Consider the following 20241-nt stretch of genomic DNA (forward strand, 5'->3'; position numbering starts at 1 on the left):
GGGTTGCAGTGAACTCGCTAACTCCTGCCCTGCCTTCTGCCCCCAGACATCCGCCTGCGAGTGCGAGCCGAGTACTGCCAGCACGAGACGGCGCTCCAGGGCAACGTCTTCTCCAACAAGCAGGATCCCCTGGAGCGGCAATTCGAGCGCTTCAACCAGGCCAACACCATCTTAAAATCCCGGGACCTGGGTTCGATCATCTGTGACATAAAATTCTCAGAGCTCACCTACCTCGACGCCTTCTGGCGCGACTACATAAACGGCTCTTTGCTGGAGGCCCTCAAGGGCGTCTTCATCACGGACTCGCTCAAGCAAGCCGTGGGCCACGAGGCCATCAAGCTGCTGGTCAACGTGGACGAGGAGGATTACGAGGTTGGGCGCCAGAAACTCCTGCGGAACTTGATGCTGCACACGGCCCCTTGACCCTCCCCCAGGCTTGGCCTTGGCGGCTCTTTGGGAGCCAATCGTTTCATTTTTTTTTAAAAGGAAAAATCATTTAAATACCCACCGCCCCCCCTGGTCCCCACCCAGCACCACCGCCCCCCAGCAAACTCCTGCCAAGTGCTGTGTAACTGTAGGACCCGCCTGAGCGGGAGGAGGGCTATGCTGCCACTTAGCCAGCTCTCTGGTGGCCCCAGCCCAGCCGAGAGTCCATGATACCTGGGGCAACCCAGAGAGCAACTCCCTGCTCTGCTCCAGGAGCCTGGCCGGAGGACGCCGAACCGCCCAGCGGTAGGAGGAAGGGAGAGCTGCCGGCAGGAGCGCTGGGTGCTCACGTGTCCTCCCCTCCCCCCCGGTTCTCTTGTGCTGGTTTTTCTTTTATACGGTCTTCTTTTTAAAAAAGGCAGAACTGTCATGTGGCACCGGGGCCCTGTGCGTGTGGGGGATGCGGGGCAGAGATGGGCTGGGGAGGTGGGACTCTTGATTATTCACTTTAATAAAAATGAACGAGTGCAGCGGGAGCTGTGTGCGTGTGGAATGAACAGCGTGCGGGGGGGCCTGGGCCATTGGCCTTCCATTGCTGGGAGCCCGTTTCCACCAGTCCACTTCGCACTCAGCTGGCGATCCAGCAGGGGTGCCCTTTAGCCAGTTTGGGTATCTTTCCAGGGTGGGATGGTGGGGAGGGAGGCTGAGCTAAGGCGATTGCTGTCCCAACCCCTGGCGGGGTCCTGTGGCATCATCTGCTCTAGGCTGGGCAGGCTTGTTTCAGGAGTAACATCTGCACGAATGGAGCCCATGCTGTTAATCTGCCTCCAGAGGCAAGAGCTAATTGTTGAGTCAGTGTTCCCTTCTCCCAGCCTGTGCCTTTGTTACCCCCTTCCCTGCAATCCTCCCCCCATCCCTGCCAGGCCAGCATCTGCCTCTGACCCCAGAGAGGAAACCTGAGCAAGGGCCTCCCTGCCCTGCCCATCTGATGCATAGAGCTGGTCGGACCCAGCCACAGCTGCTCCCCCCAGAGCTGAGAGATGCTTGCAGGCCCAGCAGGAGAGTTCTGCGCATGGAGATGTGCACCCTCGCTCCCTTGGCCTGCAGGGCGGGAACGCATGGGGGCAAGGCCAGGCTTTTGGGATGTTCAGGGACGGTGTCACAGCAGCAGGGCCTGGGGGTGGTGAGCGACCAACCCTGGCCTATGTCACAGATGATGCCCCAATGTCTCCCTCTTGCTGCTACAAGGCTGGGCCCAGCAGCGGTGCAGATTCCTCTGGTGGTGGGGTTGGCTGTGTCTCGTGGGCTGTGCAGCAGGGAGGGATGCAGTGGGGCAGATGGTAGAGTAAGACTTTGGCACAGGGCCCATTCCCAACTGGGAAGAAGATGGCTCCTGTTTGATCCTACCCCATAACGGAAGGTTTGAGAGTTAAATTTGTTCCCCCTGCCCAGATGTACAGACTCCAGCTGGGAACCTAGAGGTGGGGAAAAATCCGAGGAGGGGCCAATCAGGGTGGTGCTGCCTGGTTTGCTCCCGGTCAGCTCCTTGGCGCTGGGTCTTGTCTGTCTGTTGCTGGCACTGGACGTCCATCCCAGGAGGAAGGAGCTGCTCCCAACAGGCAGGACTAGGAGGTGCTGTCCTGCATTAGGCCCTGTCTAATTACAGTGATGGCTCTGGGGCCAGCAAGCTGGCTGTTTGCAAAGCACCTGTCACCTCGGGGCTGGCCCTCTGCCTGCCCCTCCCTTACAATCCCCATGGCTGAGAGAGAGCCCTCGCCCAGCATGGGGAGTGGGGCTGGCTAAAGCAGTAACACGCTAGAGGCTGCGGTCTGAGCACCTCCTGCCACTGCACGCAAGATGCCACAGGTGGCCTGGGCCAGTGGCTGGCTTAGCTGCATATTTTTAATTTTGGGCTGACTTTTGTTACTTTTTGGTAACAGGCCTCTGGGCTTGTTCCCTCCTCTCTCCCCTCCTGCTGAGCCCAGAACTTGGTGCGAGGGCAGACCTAGCCAGTTACGTGCCCACTTGGTAACATCATGTCAGGGATACAGTGGGCCTGGGGCTGAGTGGGCTTGTCAGTGAAATGGTCATTCTCAGTACCAATCTTCCAGGAGCCACGAGTGCATTTTAATTGGAAAATTCTCTTCCTCCCCAGTTCTTTTCCTGGTAACTCAAGTAAACACCCCAGGATTTAGGAGCTGCAAATCTAAAGCAGCTCCACAGAACTCCACACTGAGTTGAGGGAGAACAAATGGGTCTGAGGGTTATTTTTGCTGCATTTGATTTTCTTCTTCCCATCCTCCCAAATCTCTGCTGAGCTGCAGGACGTTTTCCCTATCGGTTCAGATGCTCAAAGGTATGCAGGTGCCCAACTCCCATGAGGAGATACGCACCTCCGTACTTCTGAGGAGCTGTGCCTTGAAAGACTGTTGAAAGCCAGATCAGTGCACGTGGGGTGGAGGAATGTTTGTTACAGATTGTTGCCTCCCTACCCGGGCATGGGCAGAGGGATAAGAAAGAGGGTGTTGTGCTTACCGAGTCCCCATCCAACGAAGCTGGCATGTGATAGCCCTGCAGGCTGCAACCCTCATGCCTTGATGGGGTTGTTTGGTGTGTGTGTGTGTGTGTGTGTGTGTGTGTTGATGCATTTTCTATCCACAGGCTGTCTCAGTTGAGAGCGTGTAGACCCCTCCCTCCCCGCACACACCTCCCTGTTTAAGGACAATTCTGGCACAAACTGTGTAATTTCTGTGACTCTTCTGTATTTTTTAAACTTCCAATATAACAGTCATAATCCCCATGTAGCTTTCAGTTTTCTTGAAATAAACATCTACTGCATCTCGTCTGCTTCCTTACTGCACAGATGCTGGGTCAGTTCCGTTCCCTTCCAGCTGTTTGGGGTGGTTTGTTTTGAAGTGTTGCATCTGGCCTGGGGTTTTCCATTTCCTACTAGGGTGACCTTGAGCTCTGCAGAAACACATGTGCCTGGGCCATGCAACGTTCATCTTGTTCTTAAGATCCCAGCTGGCCTACCTCAGCTAAGCCCCAGAGCGCCGTTAACCAGCAGTGCCGTGGCTGGGCCGCTGGTCCCCCCCTTGGGTTTTGTAAAGGTGGGTCCTCGTTGTGTCACATCTGCACTTCAAGTAAAGGTGCTGTGCTGGGAAAAGAAGCCACGAGTAGCAGGGGCCCTGGCGGTTGCATGGCTAAAGACTGCCCCTCTTCACTGCTGAGTTCAGCTCCAGAACCATTTTGCGATGTCTGCCTGAGTCTGCAGCCAGCCTGAACCGACAGCTCCAACTGGCAGGAACTGCCCCACTGTATTTAGATCAGCCTGCAGATGATGTAAGTGCGGCCTTGATTAATTGCACTGGCTCAGCCAATGCACCCAGCTAGGTTAGGGCTGGAGCCCCTCTCCCCCCATACAGTGTGCTCACTGCCCCCTAGTCAGCTCACAATTCTCTATTATGGACTGAACCCTCACGCTCTTCCTGGGAGGAAATCCAGCCTTGGCCCTGGTTTATAGATGCAAACCAAAGGGCCACCACAAAAGTACTGTCCCAACAGTCAGTCTCACTCTGAGTGCACCAACCACTAGAGTGACAGTCCCTTTACCGGGGTAGGGAATGTGTTTCCTGCTAAACTGTGGGTCTTTGGGCCTTGCTCTCCATTGGGCCAGTGGGATCGGAGGAGAAAGTGATACACAAGAGGGCCAGTAGCTTAGATACAAGGCAGAGCCACCATCAAGCGCTAGGATGGGAGACCTTGCTGGGGCAGGGCTGGGGAGGCACTGGCTGCCTGCAGAGGGGAGATGATGGCAGGGAGGGGGTCCTGAGCTGTGGGAGAGAGGTACAGTGGGAAGATGATCCAGTTCTCCTGCTTCACCCTAGGGTTGTGGCCAGCATCCAGCCCTCTGGGCTGCCCATTACCTCAATTACTAAGTGTCACTTCTCCTTTCCCCAGCCGCTTGGGTCTCGTGCTAACATGGAGCTTTTCACCTAAAGATTGTGGAGCATGTGTCATCAGACAGATGGGGAAACTGAGGCAGAGGGAAGGGACCTGCCCAAGGGCTCAGAGCAGCACTGTAGGGGCTATAACTAGGGTGCAGTTCCGTGCTCCAAGACCCATGAGCTCTAAAGGTGAAGTAGCCCAGGCCCATCCATCCCTTGCTGAGGCCAAAGGGGGGAATCAGGCACACCCTATACGCTCAGAAGTAACAGACTTCTCACCCTCTTAGAATTTCCTAACTAGTTATAAATCACAGGGGAACTACCCAGGGTGGAGAGCCCCTCTCCCTCTGCTGGGAAATTGAGCCCCACCCCACCTCAGGCAGACCATGGGACAGTTTTAGGGCACTAAAAGAGGAGACTAAGGGGGGATATGATAGAGGTCTATAAAATCATGCGTGGTGTAGAGAAAATGAATAAGGAAAAAAGTTATTTACTTGTTCCCATAATATAAGAACTAGGGGCCACCCAATGAAATTAATGGGTAGCAGGTTTAAAAGGAAGTTGTTCTTCACTCAGCGCACAGTCAACCTGGGGAACTCCTTGCCTCAGGAGATTGTGAAGGCTAGGACTAACAGGGTTTAAAAGAGAATTGGATAAATTCACGGAGGTTAAGGCCATTAATGGCTATTAGCCAGGATGGGTAAGGAATAGTGTCCCTAGCCTCTGTTTGTCAGAGAGTGGAGATGGATGGCAGGAGAGAGGTCACTAGATCAGTACCAGTACCTTGGGAGCACCTGGCATTGGCCACTGTTGGAAGACAGGATCCTGGGCTGGATGGACCTTTGGTCTGACCCAGCGTGGCCGTTCCTATGGCAGGGACGTAGTGACAAGGGCAGCAGGCAGGACGCCTCAGGAACTGGTACAGCTCGAGCGCTTGCTGAGAGGGGAACGGGTCCGACACACCAGCTAGCCCCAGCCTCCCCAGGAACCTCTCCACTGCTCTGTCTCTGAGCCAGGGTTTTACCAGCAGCCGCCTCACTTCCGCTTCCTCCCCTCTACCTGCTCAGCTCTGGAGCCCACTGCGAATGCTCCTTCCACGGGGCAGCTGCCGCATCAGCTGCTGCCTGGAGAAGCCAGGGGCCCGGCTGGAGCTGCTCCCTTCACCCTTGGGAAATGCTCCATCTTCGCTTGGGCCTGACAAGGCAGCACCAGCCCGAGCAGGAATTGTTGGGGGATGCTGCAGTTCCATGCTGTCTCCCAGAGGGTGCCTCTGCCCAGCACACACCAGGAGAGCCCTCAGCCCTGCTCAGTGGGTCTCGGTGGGGGGAGGAGGTGATACCGGGAGGGGTCTGTGGGGGGGAGGAGGTGATACCAGGAGGGGTCTCTGCTCCCTGCTCTGCCTCCTGATTACGGAGGGTTGCAGGGCTTGGCTGGCAGTGGCTGATTTTCCTGGGGGGGGGGGGGGCAGCCCCTCAGGGAGGCGGGGGTTTCTTCAGCACAGTGACCCTGCCGTAGAGGTCGGCCCGCCGGTGGGTGCAGACGGGCATCTCCTGGCGGATACGGCGCAGGTAGCCCAGGTCAATCTCCGCGTAGCACAGGCCTGGCCCCTCCTGGCACTGGGCAATCACACAGCCCCAGGGGTCCACCACCATGGTGTGGCCGTAGGAGGTGCGGCGCTCGTGGTTCTTCCCGGTCTGAGCTGCTGCCACCACGTAGCACTGGGTCTCGATGGCGCGGGCCCGCAGCAGCGCCTGCAGCGGGTCGGACAAAGGGGCAGGGCAGCTCACCACGGACGCTCTCCAAGCGCCACACCAGCCAACCCTCCCGGCTAGCTCCTGGGCTAGTTTTGTGCTGCTGAAAAAGGCAGGCGGCTCCCCACGTATCATCCAACCAGTGGGTCTCAGCTCAGTCTCGGCTGGAAGTGCTGCCTATAATTAAGGTTGCCTGACACTTCCCATTCTGAGACCCTGTTTTCAGTGGCTTCCAACTTTGTCAAACTTGAACTGTTCGGGCTGATTCCCCACGCCAGGCGTCAGCCTCGGGGTGAACGCTTTTGGAAAGTTGCGGCTAAAACGGCTCCGCCGTTTCTGAGAACGGGATTAGGGGATACATGGCTTTGCCCGAGTTAAACACATTCTCACCACGCTTTCATTGAGCGGTTCTAGTGCCCAGAGGCTTTGGAGCAGGGACTGGGTAAATGGCCTTGGGGCCACTGAGGTGCCTTTTGCCATCAACCGGAAAACTGGCCCAAATTTGGCCAAGTTATGAGCCTCTGAAAAATCTCAGTTTGCACATGCTCAGTAGAGACTTCTTAGAGTTGGCAGCTAAGTTCTCCCCCCGAGCATGCTCCAGCCTCCCCCACCCCAGCTCCTACATGCTCCAGCCTAGGGATGCCAGAGCTGACCGGGACTTTCACTGCTTGTTTCTCCGGGTACTGGGGGCTCATCTGGCATCAGAACTTAGAGCAGGGGCACCCAAGAGGAGGAGGGATTGGAATTTGGAGGGGTGAGGATGGGGGCTGAGCAGGGCAGAAGATGGAGAGATGATAAGAACAAAAAGCGGGAAAGGGGCAGGATCCAGGACAGGGAGGGAGAGGAATGGGGGGCAGGGGCAGCCATGGCTGGGGAGGGGAAGGCTTGGGCATTGGTAGGGATTGAACTCAGGGCTGCCAGTACCAAACAAACACAGAGACCTCTAAAGGAACCCCCCCCCCCCTTCTTACAATGGTCAGGAGCTGTTCTAACAGCAATGTGTGTTACACCCGCCAGAGTGAGCCATGGTCTCATATACACAGGCTCTGCATTGTCCATGTCACTATGCAACAGGCAATCACAGCTGGACTCACCTCCCAGTGGGCGGAGCCTGTGGTCACCGTGAAGGCTGATGGGTAGGTGAGAATCTCCGCCCCCTCCTGGGTTAGTGCCAGAGAGATTTCTGGGAAACGCAGGTCATAGCAGATGGCGAGGCCGATCTGGGGGGAGGAAGAGGGGTTCTTTGAGCCGGCGAATGACACAGAGATCGCCATGGGTGCTGCCAGTGATGGGCCTCAACCAAGCAAGGGCCGCATCTGCCCTGGGCCCCAGAACTCACCCCCAGGGCAGTTCCAGTCTTGTCTGCACAACAGCTGCCACCAAAGTGTGTGTGTGTGTGTGTGTGGGGGGGGGGCAGGGATCCAAGGACCTGATTGTGCCTGCTGCTCCCCAGACCCCATCCTCCTCCACCCCTAGGATCACTGGTTTGGCCCTCTTGGGAGAGGGATTCGGGGCAGCTCCATGATGTGCATCAGCTCAGTGTGTAACAGCATTCGCACATTCAGCTTGGGCCACCTCATTGCAAGGAAGGCCTGGCACAAGAAGGGCAGGGAGCCATGGGAAGAAAAAGCCAAGTGACTAGGGCTATTTCACTGGAGAGAAGGCCAACTGGGCTCCCATTTACCCTGTGCCCAAACACCCAGGGGCGCTAGATGCATTGTACAGGCCACCCATGGAAAGCTGCAAGAATCTACCTTCTAGATGACCCACAGAACTCACTACTGCAGGATTTCACTGCAGCAGACATTGGCAGGGATCAGTCAGGGGGCTGGAGCCAGGATGGCACCTGCACTGATATTAGCAGGAATCAGAATGACGTGGACCACCGGTCCACATGCTCCAGGGGTTACCGGGGGCCAGGCATAAAGCCACACTGCACACCAGGGTGCATCATGGTCACTGTTGGGGGAGGGGTTGGGTCTGTCATGCGTTAGTGAAATAAGGGAACTGGTCCTGACACACCACTGTATCTGGAAGCGGTTACCGGTACCAAATATGGTGATGACAGCCAAATATTCAGCCCTGTGAGATGCCTCCCCTCCCGCTCCGGCAGGGAAACACAGAAGCCAGCACAGATTCCTGGGGCTCCTGGTTGGGCCCAGGGCTCCCCCAGCCTCAGTTTGCAATAGTACTTCTCCCCCCGCCCCGTGCTTTGAACTCTCATTTGTCATGGAACAATCCGACCTGGGGCAGGCAGTGGTCAGGGGCCCCGAGCAATGACCCAGCCAGACCTCAACTCCCAACGGAAACATTTCTGAATTCTCAAAAATACTCGCCAGACGGGAAACCCGTCTCCAGCCCAGCCCTAGCCAGAGTTGCCTACGTGCCCGGGAGATGCCGACTCTGCGGGGTCTGTCTCGGCAGCCATGGGAACTGCTGCCATAAGGCTCAGGCTCCGTGGGTGCAGGAGCACTGCAAGGGCCCAGCTCTGCCCTCAGCTACTCTAGGGTAAGTCCAGAGTCACCCCCACTGTTGGTGCCGTCGCTCTGGAGCGACAGCGCAAGGCTTGGCCTGAGAATCTCGGATCTTGGAGCACCCTGCCCTGTCCAGACCCTCTTCCCCGCCACACCGGGCTCCTACCTTCCCAGCAGGGGTGCTGACAGGCAACACAATCTCAGGCCCGGGGTTGGTGAAGTTGCTCTCCTTCATAGACACTCGCCCTTCCAGGTCTACATCGCAGAGGTGCGTCTTCCTGTATGTGGCCACGACGTGCCCTGGGGACGAGTGGGGAGAGGAGACTGCAGGCAGCATGGGCATCCCGCTGCCTCTGGGGAATCACTAGGAGAAGGGGGTTAGGGGAAAGGGCCAACACTCCATGGACACTCAAAGGGCCTACACTCCAAGCACTTTGCAACCCCACCTCTCCACAGCCTCTAGGAGGTGGGTCGGCAGCATTGTCCCCATTGGAGGCAGGGGGAAGGGACGACCACAGCAAAGAACAGAGTTGGGGACAGAACCCAGAAGTCCTGACTCCCAGCCCCACCACTGCTCTAACCCATTGGACCCCACTCCTCCTGCAGAGCTGGGGATAGAACCCAGGAGTCCTGACTCCCACACTGCCTCCTCCTTGCCAGCTTGAATGAATTGGGGGTCTGGTTCATGCCCTGGCCCGAACTGCCAGAATGGGTGTGATACTGTCTAAAGGGGAAGGTGGAAGTCTACACTAATGTGGTCACCACTTTTACAAAAGCGAGATAAACCTTGTTGAAAATATGTATTGTGAGGTATCATTGGAAAAGTTGTAAGCTGCTGAGTATTATTATCCTGTTATAATGTATGTATTAACACTGTATGGGGAGTTACGAAATTCTGACATATATTTGTAACTCAAACATGTTATATGTCTGAGAAATGCCTACAGGCTGGCTCTTCAGGTATAACAAAAGAACTGTAAATAGGGGCCTCTGCATGTTGCCCCGAAGACCCTCAGACTGTATGTGCACAGGAGGTGCCAGCAAAATTTGTAGTTCACATCCAGGACTGATGGCAAAGCACGTACACCATGGAACTGCCTGACCCATGACACAGCCAGGATTTTTCCCGTTAAGATATAAAGAGGGAGACCAAAGGCCCCTCACCACCTCTTTCCTACCTCATCTCAGGACTGGTGAATTCTAAATAAATGGACTGAGGTTCCCAAAACTATTTGGCCCAACACAGGGAGACTTATAGACAACTAGCAGATTTAACATCCTGCTATCATTTTGGACAACATAGTTTGATCCAACTTTTATTTGCTTTGGCCTTTTAGTAACTCTCATTCCTTTTTCTTAGTTCATAAATCTTTAGTTAGTTTACTAAAGGATTGGCTACAGCGTAGTCTTTGGTTTAAGGTCCTGAGCATCCACTGATCTGTTTTAATAACCTTTGTTCACAGAAGTCTAGTCTGCCTGGGTGATGATATAGACTGGAATGTCTATGGGGACTGTCTGCGGCTCCGGGTTAAGCTAGTATGGCGATCCAGGAACACACAATTGTTGCAGCTCTGATTAAATCTAATTCTAGACTATACCCCGAGTGTGGGAGTGCCCGCCTAGTTTTTGACAGTCTGACCTGAGAATGGCCCTCTCAGCTGTGACCCATACCAGGCACGGTGACAACGGGCACAGAGCGGTGACCCCTTCACATCCATCAGTTACCCCACAATGGCAGGGGCTTGGAGCCAGGTCAGTGGGCACAAGGGGCAGTGCCTGGAGATTTCCCTGCAGGGAGTGGCTGGCGGTACCCGATGCTCTCACCTGTGGGGTCCAGGAGCAGGTGACAGTTATAAATCCTCCGGGTGCTGGCCCAGTCCTCACCTCTCTCATGGAAGCCACCCAGAGACAGCCACACTTGGCACTCCCTGTCAGGCAGAGATGCACCCACATTACACAGGGAGCGCGGAGACCCTCGCTGCCCCTGCGTGCCTGAGGAATGGCTCTGGAGCCTGACAGCCTCAATCCCCAGAGCGGCTGCAGCCCAAGGCAAGCTTCCCTCCCGCACTTCCCTGCTTGTGTGCGTGTTCCCGCCCTGCCAAGGCCCAGTCAGAGGATAGCGCTGGTTCCATGGCTCACTCAGCACTTGGCCCTTCTGCTGGCTAGTGCCAGCCACATCTGTCCAATAGGAACAGGGACCCGATGGGGACAATGCCCCAACCGGCAGCCCAGAGCGGACGGGCTCCACTGCTTGTCCCAACGAGAGCGGCTGTTGTACACACTGCCATTTAGAGAGACGCTGTCAAGGCTGGGAGGCCTGTAGTGAACCCTAACCAGCTCTGCTTTGCTGCCTCTCCTCATCCCTTGCCCACCCAGCCTGGGAAGGGACCACAAGCCCCATCGGCTCCACTGGGGCTCTTCTAAACAGGGTTCTGGTCACGTCCGACCTCTCCCCCTTGAGGGCCTGACCCTTCAGAAATGTGGCACCACCTAGGGTAGCTCATTCCTGCCCCCTCTCATCACCCGGCTCCCACGCCGAGTCCCTTGCTTCTAGAGGGATAATGACAGAGCGAAGGGAGTTCAGGAACAATCGGGGGTGACAATGGGGAAAGATTCAAAGCAACACGGGCAGGGGAGCAAGCTCCAGACAGACAAGGGACAGACAGGGCGGGACGTGGGGGCGGAATAGTGGGAAGAGGGCGAAACGAAACACGGGATCACAGTTTGGCTGGAAAGCAGAGCACTGCCGGGGGCCAGCTCCCCAGGGATGGGGCAGGAGCCCCATCACGCAGGCCATTTGAACAAAGGCGGGCTGCGCGAGTGGGCCCAATCCTGCCCTGGCCCGGAAAGGGATTTCCCAGCCGCCGCCTTCTGTTGAGCAGAGCTGTACCTGGCCAGGCCAGCGTAGCGCTGAATCTGGGCCCCCTCCAGGCTCTCAGCCAGGCTCAGGGTCTCTTGCGTGTCGCTGCCGATGAAGTCGAAGGCCTCGGGAAGGAAGACGACGCAGGCACCTCGCTGTGCTGCCTCCCGGATGAGCCGCGAGCAACTGGCGAAGTTCTGCTCCTTGTCAGGCGTGGAGGTGAGCTGGCACACAGCGATGAGGGGCTTCAGCGCAGTGGCAGCCATTATGCCAGGCTGCCAAGGGGCACAGGACAGCAGGGAAGAGCTGGGGGCCAGGAACAAGAGGAGAGTGGAACAGACTGATATGGGGAGGGGCAGACGGCTGCAGTTTCTGGGCTCTCAGCCCAGCTCCAGCCCAGCCCAGGTCCCAGTGGGGAGGCCATGTTGCTGGACGGGAGCGTAAAGCGTCCTCCCAAAGAAGGCCTTGGACAGGAAGCCTATGCAAAGGCCTCAGAGAATCCGGCATCAGCTTCCTCCAACCCTCCCCAGGAGCCCAACTCCCCACAACCCTGCCCATTGTACCTGCGGCTGGCTGTGCGGGATGGGATCCTTTGCAGCTGTCTCCCAGGAACCCGGCGAAAGGCACAGTGCAGCGGGCATAGGGCAGTCTGGATCACTGCTCTCAGCCTGGGGGGATGCGCAGAGAAAGGGGGGTTAATGATTCAGTTCAACCCCTGCAGCGAGAGGCCCAGACCAACCCCCCTCCTCAGAGGCCTGATGCTGGCAGCCCGGGGTGATGGGTGGAGGTGAGAGCAGGGGGGCTTTAAAACAAGATCAGTGTCTCCCTTTTCAACAGAATATAATCATAATGGGAAATGGGAATAGACCAGTGCTCACAAACAACCCGATCACCACACACCAGCTGGCCAGCCCAGGACTTGTGAACAAACCTACCATAACAAACCAGCCCGGTTTTCAAGAACAACCCTGCCACAACACAAACCTGCCCGGCCGGCCCAGCGCTCGTCAACAACCCTGCCACAACACAAACCGGCCCAGCGCTCGTCAACAACCCTGCCACAACACAAACCGGCCCAGCGCTCGTCAACAACCCTGCCACAACACACCAGCCCGGCCAGCCCACCGCTCGTCAACAGCCCTAGCACAACACACCAGCCTGGTGCTCGGTAGCACAGCTTAGCACACTCCTTGAAAAGCTTTCCAAAATACCTGTGCCAACAAACACCAATATTTCTTCATCCAGATTCATGTCCCTTTTGCAGTCACTTTCCCCGAACATCTGACCCAAGAGGCTTCCTGGACTGACCATCCTAGAAACGTGGCCCCAAGAAGGGGGCTCAGGCAGCCAGAGACAAGAAACCAGTCTCTTGCTCTCAGTGGCTTATCTCAGCAACAGCAGGAAGGTCAAGTCTGGCCTCCCCGGGGTTGCTTGGAGGAGCTATGGGAGGGCTCAGCGATATTTGCTCAGTGCTCTTTGAGCTTGTCTCCTCCAACACAAACACAGAGCAACGTGCGTGTGAAAATACCCCCCACAACCGGCCCCACCCACAAGAACAAACCCCACCAAAGCAAAACCATCCCCTGAACACACTTATTCTCCTAGGGAGAGGGAGCGAGAACCACACATGCCAGATGCCAGGCAGTTGCTTAATGCATGACCGGAGGGCTCCTACGCCAGAGACGAGCTTGGGGGCGTGAGACTCCACGGGGAGCAGAAAGTCCTCGATCAAAGGGCAGGGCTGCCGCCCTCACCAGTCCTCGATCAAAGGGCAGGGCTGCCGCCCTCACCAGTCCTCGATCAAAGGGCAGGGCTGCCGTCTCAGGCACGAAGGCTTCCGTCAGCCAAGACGTGCCTTTGCTGTTGAAGTCCACACAAGTCAGAGCTTTGAGCACTTTGACTCCCTTCCCCTTTCAACTCGGACTTGCTAGGCTCTGGGGATTTACACTAGCTCGGCAGTTCGCCCAGGGGCCGCCAAGCCGAAGCCGAGGCCGAGGCCGGGGCCGGGGCCGGGTTTTTAAGGGGGAAACCCAGGCCCAGGAACCGAACTCTCAGGCTCTGGGCGGACAGAAACTCAAGGGCGCGATCAGATGCGCCCCGGCCCGCCAAGGGGGGGGGGCCGCCAAGGGGGGGGGGGGCCCTATCGCCTGGTAGCCCGCTTCCCAGGGCGGCGCCCCCACTGGCCAGTCCCCAGCCCCGCGGGGCGAGCCAGAGCCGGTAACGCCCCGCCCCGCCCCCGCCGCGAGCAGGGCCCGTTACATGGAGCAGGCCGCGGGGGACGGGGCGACTCGGCTCCTCCGGCCCGGGGCGGGCGAGGCAGCTCCTGGCTCCCAGGGACCGGCCCCGCCGGACGCCTGCGGGGGGTGGAGAGCGGAGCAAGGGCCCGCGAAGCCGGAAGGCGACGGCGGCCCAGGAGCGTCGCTAAGGGACGTGCCCCAAACAAATATGGCGCCCGAAGGGCCCTTTTTCCCGGCCGGTGGAGGTCGTGACCCCGGAAGTGGGGGGGAACGGACCATGCGCAGAACTGGCGGGAAGATGGCGGACAGTGGGAAGAGCAAGACCGCGCCGACAGCTCCATCCACCGGCAAAGGCCTGACGGCGGAGCAGGTACCGGGCGGGCCCATCGCACCCGAAGGGGGGGAGGGGACGTGTGTGTGTGTGGGTGTGTGTCGGGCGGGCCTATTGCACCTGATTGGGGGGGGGCGTGTGTGTGTGTGTGTGTGCGTGTCGGGCGGGCCCATCGCACCCGATGGGGGGGACGTGTGTGTGTGTGTATGTGTGCCGGGCGAGCCCATCGCACCTGATGGAGGGGGGAACGTGTGTGTGTGTGTGTCGGGCGAGCCCATCGCACCCGATGGGGGGGGACGTGTGTGTGTGTGTGTGTGGCGGGCGAGCCCATCGCACCCGATGGGGGGGACGTGTGTATGTGTGCCGGGCGAGCCCATCGCACCCGAAGGGGGGGACGTGTGTGTGTGTGTATGTGTGCCGGGCGAGCCCATCGCACCCGATGGGGGGGGACGTGTGTGTGTGTGTGTGTGCCGGGCGAGCCCATCGCACCCGATGGGGGGGGACGTGTGTGTGTGTGTGTGTGTGTCGGGCGAGCCCATCGCACCCGATGGGGGGGACGTGTGTATGTGTGCCGGGCGAGCCCATCGCACCCGAAGGGGGGGTATATTGAGTGAGGTCCTGTCCCCCACGCCTGACCTTCCTCTCTCCCTGCAGGTGGTGGCCGGGTTCAACCGGCTGCGGCAGGAGCAGCGGGGCCTGGCCTCGAAGGCGGCGGAGCTGGAGCTGGAGCTGAACGAGCACAGGTGGGGGCAGGATCGGGCCCCCCCTCCCCCACGCTGAGCTGCCCTCTGACCAGCCAGCCTGGAGCCCTGTGCTCCGAGCCCCTCAGGGCCCTGGAGGCTCCCCGCTACTGCAGCACGTGGCCCTTCTCCCAAGCACCCCACAGTTGAGCACAGGGGCCGAGCCAGACGTTGCGTGGCCCTGATCTTGGTGGCTCTGCATCTGGGCCCCACCCCTGCTCCTGCAGAGAACCCCAATCTCTGAGGCCCAGGCCCAGGGTCGCATAGGGACTCTGGTGGAGTTGGGCATTGAACTCTGGTCTCCCAAGTCCCAGCTGGCACCCTGAGTGGGCCGCTGTCCTTTTCAGCTCCCCGTGGGGACCTGCCTGCTGCTGCCGCCTCTTGCCCGCCAGCTCTCCCTGCAGGGGATCCTTAATTGGATTCCAGTGTGTGCTCCCTGGACTGTTCAGTGGGGCCAGACGGGGGAGCGAGGGGGGCAGAGCTGGAGTTTGGGTTGTTGGGAGCTGTAGGCTGGTGAGCTAGGGAGCCTGGAGAACTGCACAGCAGCCAAAGAGTTGAGTCGTCCTTCTTCCTCCCCATCCCATCGTGACTCTGAACACAGGGCCCTGGGTATAGGGTAGGCTGGGCCTGAGACTATCCCACGTAGCCAGGCCCTGTGGATCTGCAGCCCTGGCTGTACGCTCTCTGTGGTGTCTGGAGGGACCTCAGCAGCATCTGCCTTTCCTACAGCCTGGTCATCGACACGTTGCGAGAGGTGGACCCCACCCGCAAGTGTTACCGCATGGTGGGCGGGGTGCTGGTGGAGCGCACCGTCAAGGAGGTCCTCCCTGCCTTGGAGAGCAACAAAGAGCAGGTAATGCAGGTGCCGGACACCGGCAGGATCTGGGGAGGGCACTGTGCCCACTGTGGAATGCTGCTGTGCTCTGAGCCCCACTGGTATAGGGTGGTCACGGGTGCTGGCTGCACCCTGTTTCTCTTGGTGATGGAATGTCTTCTCCATCTTGCTGGAGGGGCCATGACGTGATTAGTGCAGGGTGGATGGGGCGTCGTGTCTGGGAGTGGGGAGGTGCTGGACCCCTCTCCATGGGGCTCTGTGTGGGAGCTGGAAAGGATCAGTGTCTCCTGGATTTCACGGGGAGCTGAGCACCTGTGGAACTCCCAGTCCTGGGTCCCAGAGAAACCCTGCCAAGCCATCCCTTGTCCCAAAGGAGCAGTTAACCCCTTCACATCCAGGGGGTAGCACAGAGTGTGAGTGGGGACACTGAGTCACGTCTGTTTTTCATTAAAATATTACAGTTCCCACGTTTTCCCAGGACGGGCTGTCGCAGCGAGTCAGTAATCGAGCCAGGAATAGAACCCAGGCATCCGGGCTCCTGTGCTTGGGCTCTTCTCAGTCCCTAATTTGAATCTTTAGTCTCTGGCAGGGCTGTGCTGATTGCTTCCCTTTCCCCTTCAGGGAGCTGGGAGGGGGCACTGCTGGCATCACAGTGAACACAGCTGCTGTCCCCTCGTTAACTGACCAAACCGCTGCAATATGCTCCCAAGCTGTGTCCCACTCCTGGCCAGTGTGGCCCTGATCTCCTCCCTTGGGTGGTGGTGCAGGGGTTTCTGGCCATACACATTGGCCTGGGGCTAAGTGACCCTGCCATCATACATGGAGAGGAGAGGATGGCACTGTTCAGCCTGGGATTGCAATAGACCAGAGATGGGCAAACTATGGCCCGTGGGCCAGAGCCGTTTTAAGCCAGCCCGAGAGCTTTCACTGTGGAGCAGAGTCTGGGGCTTGCCCCACTCCGGGGCACTGGGTCGGGGGCCACACCACACAGCTCGGCCCTGCTCTGGCGCTCCAGCCGTAGGGCTGGGTGGGGGGCTGTCCCACGTGGATCCCGGAAGCCATGGCATGGTCCCGCTCTAGCTCCTGTGCGCTCCAATGGCCCCCTCTGGTGCTCCAATGGGAGCTGCAGGGGCGGTGCCTGCGGATGGGGCAGCTTGCAGAGCCGCCTGGCCGTGCGTCCGCATAGGACCTGGAGAGGGGACATGCCACTGCTTCCGAGAGCCACTTGCGGTAAGTGCTGCTCGGAGCTTGCATCCCTGAGTTCTCCCCAAACACCTGCCCTAGCCCTGATCCCCCTCCCTCTCTCCAAACCCCTCAGTCCCAGCCTGGAGCATCCTCCTGCACCCCAAACCTCTCATCCCCAGCCCCACCCCAGAGCCTGCACCCCCAGCCGGAACCTGCACCCCAGCCCTGATGCCCCTCCTACTCTCCGAACCCCTCAGTCCCAGCCCAAGAGCACCCTCCTATACCCCAAACTCCTTATCCCAAGCCCCACCCCAGAGCCTGCACCCCCAGCCAGAGCCCTCACCCCCTCCCGCACCCCAACTCCAATTTTGTGAGCATTCATGGCCCGCCATACAATTTCTATTCCCAGATGTGGCCCTCAGGCCAAAAAGTTTGCCCATCCCTGCAATAGACCCACCCTAGGGGGGTGGAGGGAGGCGCATGCTGGTGCCCGCCCTGCACCCCAGCCCTGACTCCCTCCCTCCCTGCTTCCAACCCTGCAGATCAACAAAATCATCGAGACCCTGACCCAACAGCTGCAGGCGAAGGGCCAGGAGCTGAATGAGTTCCGGGAGAAGCACAACATCCGCGTGATGGGGGAGGACGACCAGAAACCGCCGCCCAAGGAGAGCTCCGACGGGGCAGGAGCCAAGACCAGCTCTGCCGGGGTTCTGGTCTCCTAGTGGGGAGACTACTGTGTCCAGGCCCCTTCCCAAAGGACTTTCTGCCTCCCTCCCCCTCCCTGACCCCTGAGGCTTAACTTTATTATTTGGTGTCGCTCTTGTAATATTTTTTTTTTTTTGTTAAATAAACATTTTTCTGTCACGAGCTTAGGTGAATGTGGGGCTGGGGGAGGGGCTGGACTGGCCCCCTAGAGGTTAGTGTCTTCTGCCCACCAAGCAGGGGCACCGGCTACCGGGAAGGGATGGCCACTCTATAGGTCGGTCCTTGAGTTCTCACGATATTGCCAGTGCGGGAGCCAGACACCACCTGGGGTTTTTATGCAGATGCCTGCTCCCAGTAGCTGCTCTGAGGCGTGGCTCTCTTACGCCAGCAAGCAGGTGTCCCTCGCGACCATGCCGTAGCTGGATTTGTGCTGCTGTGTAGAAAGAACAAGGATCTGCAGCCCACCACCAGAACCTCCAGCTGGCCGACCCTCCCGCTTGGAGGCTCCTGTCTCGGGGAGAGGCTCCTTTTCCGGAGCCCCGGCTGGCGGCGAGTGACAAATGAGTCTAATCAGCCCCCTTGGAAACAAGTGGAGCCAGATGTGCTGCCTGGCCGCAGCATTGGGCATGGAGGGATGGGAGTCAGTGGCTGCATTACACCTGTTTTGTCCCATGGGAATCCCCTCCCTGCTGCCAGGAGGGAAGGTCACTGGGAGCCTTCCAGTTAGGGCTGGTGGAGAATTTTCCCTCCACGGTTTTATGGAAAAATCAGGTGGTTCGTGAAAAATTGTGTTCGGTCGCAATGTCTGCTGTCTGCAGAAACTCTCGCCTCAGACGCTGCCACGCGCTGGGGCTCCCAGGCTGCTACGCCCCGCATCTGCCAGCTGCTTCTTGCTGTACAGAACTGAGAGAGTGGCCTGCTGCCACTGGCCTGGCCACCTGCGGGCCCAGGAACCAAACACACACAAACCAAACCAAGGATGAGAGCGTTGGCCCTGCCAGCAGCACCCCCCCCCATGACTTTAAAACCCCACCAAACCCAATGGTCTTGGCAGCATTTTCCCAAGTTCTGAGTGGAGGCCAGGCCCTTGGCTCCCTGCTGGATGCATCTGACGCTCATGGACGAAGCTGATTTCCCCATCTGTGGCCATTCTCTCATGGGGTCTGGCTGCGGGGTTGACGTCAGTGGAGGTTGCTTGGCTGTAGCAGAGCTCTGTGTCACAGGGACGGGTCTAGAGGCATCTCGGGACCTGCTTTGACTGCCCCACCCTGGGGCCTTCAGCTGTCCTGCCATGGAATCCTGTGATTGGTTTAATTGGGGATTGGACCTGCTTCGAGCAGATGACCTCTTGAGGTCCCTTCCAACCCTGATCTATGATTGTCCCACTTTTTGCATGGGCCCTGGGCTACAGCCCCCAGCATCTCAGTCTCACTTTCCCACCAGGTCCCGCTGGGTTTGGTTCTTTTCTTCGGCAGCTGGGCACTGTGGTGAATACAGCGATCAAGCAGCTTCTTAAACCCCAGGCTTGTTTATTTTAACAAAGTGACTAGGAGGGAATGGATTTCAAATCACAGACGGTCTATACCCAGGCCTGTCTTACGTAAGGCCTTGCCCTCCCCAAGCCAGGCCTGACTTGACACATGCCAGTGGGGTCTGTGTAAAGCAGCATGGTTCCCCCAAAGCCCTCCCTGAACAGCTCCTCTACAACGCACATGTGCAGTGGTCTAATTCTGGGTGTCGGCTTGTGCGCTTGTTGTGTTTAACGGCCTGTGCTAGAGGGGAGCTCAGTCTAGCTGGATCTGGCCTTGAATTCGAGGACTCCGCTCTCTTTTCAAACTGCTACTGTCTGGTTCCCAGCCCTCTTCCCAGCCTGGCCCTGTCTCTTGACTTTCTCACATGTTTGCTTAGCTGGAGCTGTTATTCCTTACAGCTGCACTCTCATTAAACTAAACCACTCTAGTCTTCCAATAACATCTCAGTCACCAAGCCAGCACGCAGGGGTTATAAATTAGAACAGAGCAGTTCCACTTCCATTACACTGTGAAAGGATATTGCTTTCACGGCTCTGCTGCCCCCGCTGCTGAAGGGAGATCACAGTTCAGCATAATCCCTGGCCTAACGCAAACCTGTCAAGTTCCCTAAAATTCCACTGGGATACTGGGAAGATCTCCCCAGCCAGAAACTTGAGCATGTTGATCTTTTACAGCCAAAAAGCGCAGAGCTAAGCAAGAAAGTTTGCAGCTGCAGCATGGCCCCCATCCCAATGATGATTTAATTGGATCAACCTGGACTCAACCAGGGAAGGAGATTGAAGGGTTTGACAGCCTGAACCCCTAGGATGCATCTAGAAATAGGACACAGGGTGGGACGAACAAGTCAACAGCTGGGAACTGTACAAAATTTCAAGCATTCATCACTTAGCTCTTGCTTAATGCAAACTGACTGTATTTGGTGTTCGCTCGCTTTTTGACATAAGACATAAGAATGGCCCTACTGGGTCAGACCAAGGGTCCATCTAGCCCAGTATCCTGTCTTCCATCAGTGGCCAATGTCAGGTGCCCCAGAGGGAATGAATAGCACAGGTAATCATCCAGTGATCCATCCCCTGTAACCCATTCCCAGCTTCCGGCAAACAGAGGCTAGGGACACCATCCCTGCCCATACTGGCTAATAGCCACTGATGGACCTATCCTCCATGAACTTATCTAGTTCTTTTTTGAACCCTGTTATGGTCTTGGCCTTCACAACAT

At 57.9% G+C, this 20241-nt stretch overlaps 3 protein-coding genes across 7 annotated transcripts in view; 2 read left to right on the top strand and 1 right to left on the bottom strand.

The window, feature by feature from the left end:
* DEDD (death effector domain containing) overlaps nucleotides 1-3264 on the top strand; it is a 42232-nt gene extending 38968 nt beyond the window's left edge. For all 3 annotated transcript variants that reach the window (XM_048827736.2, XM_048827735.2, XM_048827737.2), the window contains one exon: nucleotides 47-3264. In XM_048827736.2, coding sequence (XP_048683693.2) covers nucleotides 47-423 — 377 coding nt within the window. In that variant the 3' untranslated portion in view covers nucleotides 424-3264. The remainder of the gene's footprint in view (nucleotides 1-46) is intronic.
* On the bottom strand, nucleotides 3169-14071 carry NIT1 (nitrilase 1). 3 transcript variants are annotated; one of them, XM_048827731.2, is made up of 7 exons: nucleotides 13718-14071; nucleotides 12022-12126; nucleotides 11489-11764; nucleotides 10423-10526; nucleotides 8765-8898; nucleotides 7219-7344; nucleotides 3169-6124 (listed from the first exon to the last, which is right to left on the bottom strand). In XM_048827731.2, exons 1-7 carry the CDS (start codon nucleotides 13972-13974, stop codon nucleotides 5846-5848), a joined length of 1281 nt encoding a protein of 426 aa, XP_048683688.2. In that variant the 5' UTR covers nucleotides 13975-14071; the 3' UTR covers nucleotides 3169-5845. The 3 variants fall into 3 exon arrangements, with proteins under 3 accessions (XP_048683688.2, XP_048683689.2, XP_048683690.2); XM_048827732.2 differs by lacking the exon at nucleotides 13718-14071 and adding an exon at nucleotides 13052-13688; XM_048827733.2 differs by lacking the exon at nucleotides 13718-14071 and adding an exon at nucleotides 12670-12995.
* Nucleotides 13973-17508, top strand: PFDN2 (prefoldin subunit 2). Its single transcript, XM_075123013.1, has 4 exons — nucleotides 13973-14065; nucleotides 14681-14769; nucleotides 15466-15619; nucleotides 17329-17508. Exons 1-4 carry the CDS (start codon nucleotides 13973-13975, stop codon nucleotides 17506-17508), a joined length of 516 nt encoding a protein of 171 aa, XP_074979114.1.
* Nucleotides 17509-20241: the final 2733 nt, after the last annotated feature.

Source organism: Caretta caretta, chromosome 24, assembly GCF_965140235.1.
Source record: "Caretta caretta isolate rCarCar2 chromosome 24, rCarCar1.hap1, whole genome shotgun sequence".
Classification (NCBI taxonomy): Eukaryota; Metazoa; Chordata; order Testudines; family Cheloniidae; genus Caretta; species Caretta caretta.

Excerpts from the sequence above, each read along its gene's own strand:
- NIT1 (XM_048827731.2), bottom strand. The coding sequence starts at position 13,974 with ATGGTCCGTTCCCCCCCACTTCCGGGGTCACGACCTCCACCGGCCGGG. Across the intron at positions 10,527-11,488 it reads CGCTACGCTGGCCTGGCCAG|GGAGTGCCAAGTGTGGCTGT; the intron begins GTACAGCTCTGC and ends TCTGCCTGACAG. Across the intron at positions 7,345-8,764 it reads TCAGCACCCCTGCTGGGAAG|ATCGGCCTCGCCATCTGCTA; the intron begins GTAGGAGCCCGG and ends TCCTCCCCCCAG.
- PFDN2 (XM_075123013.1), top strand. The coding sequence starts at position 13,973 with ATGCGCAGAACTGGCGGGAAGATGGCGGACAGTGGGAAGAGCAAGACC. Across the intron at positions 14,066-14,680 it reads AAGGCCTGACGGCGGAGCAG|GTGGTGGCCGGGTTCAACCG; the intron begins GTACCGGGCGGG and ends CTCTCCCTGCAG. Across the intron at positions 15,620-17,328 it reads TGGAGAGCAACAAAGAGCAG|ATCAACAAAATCATCGAGAC; the intron begins GTAATGCAGGTG and ends CCAACCCTGCAG.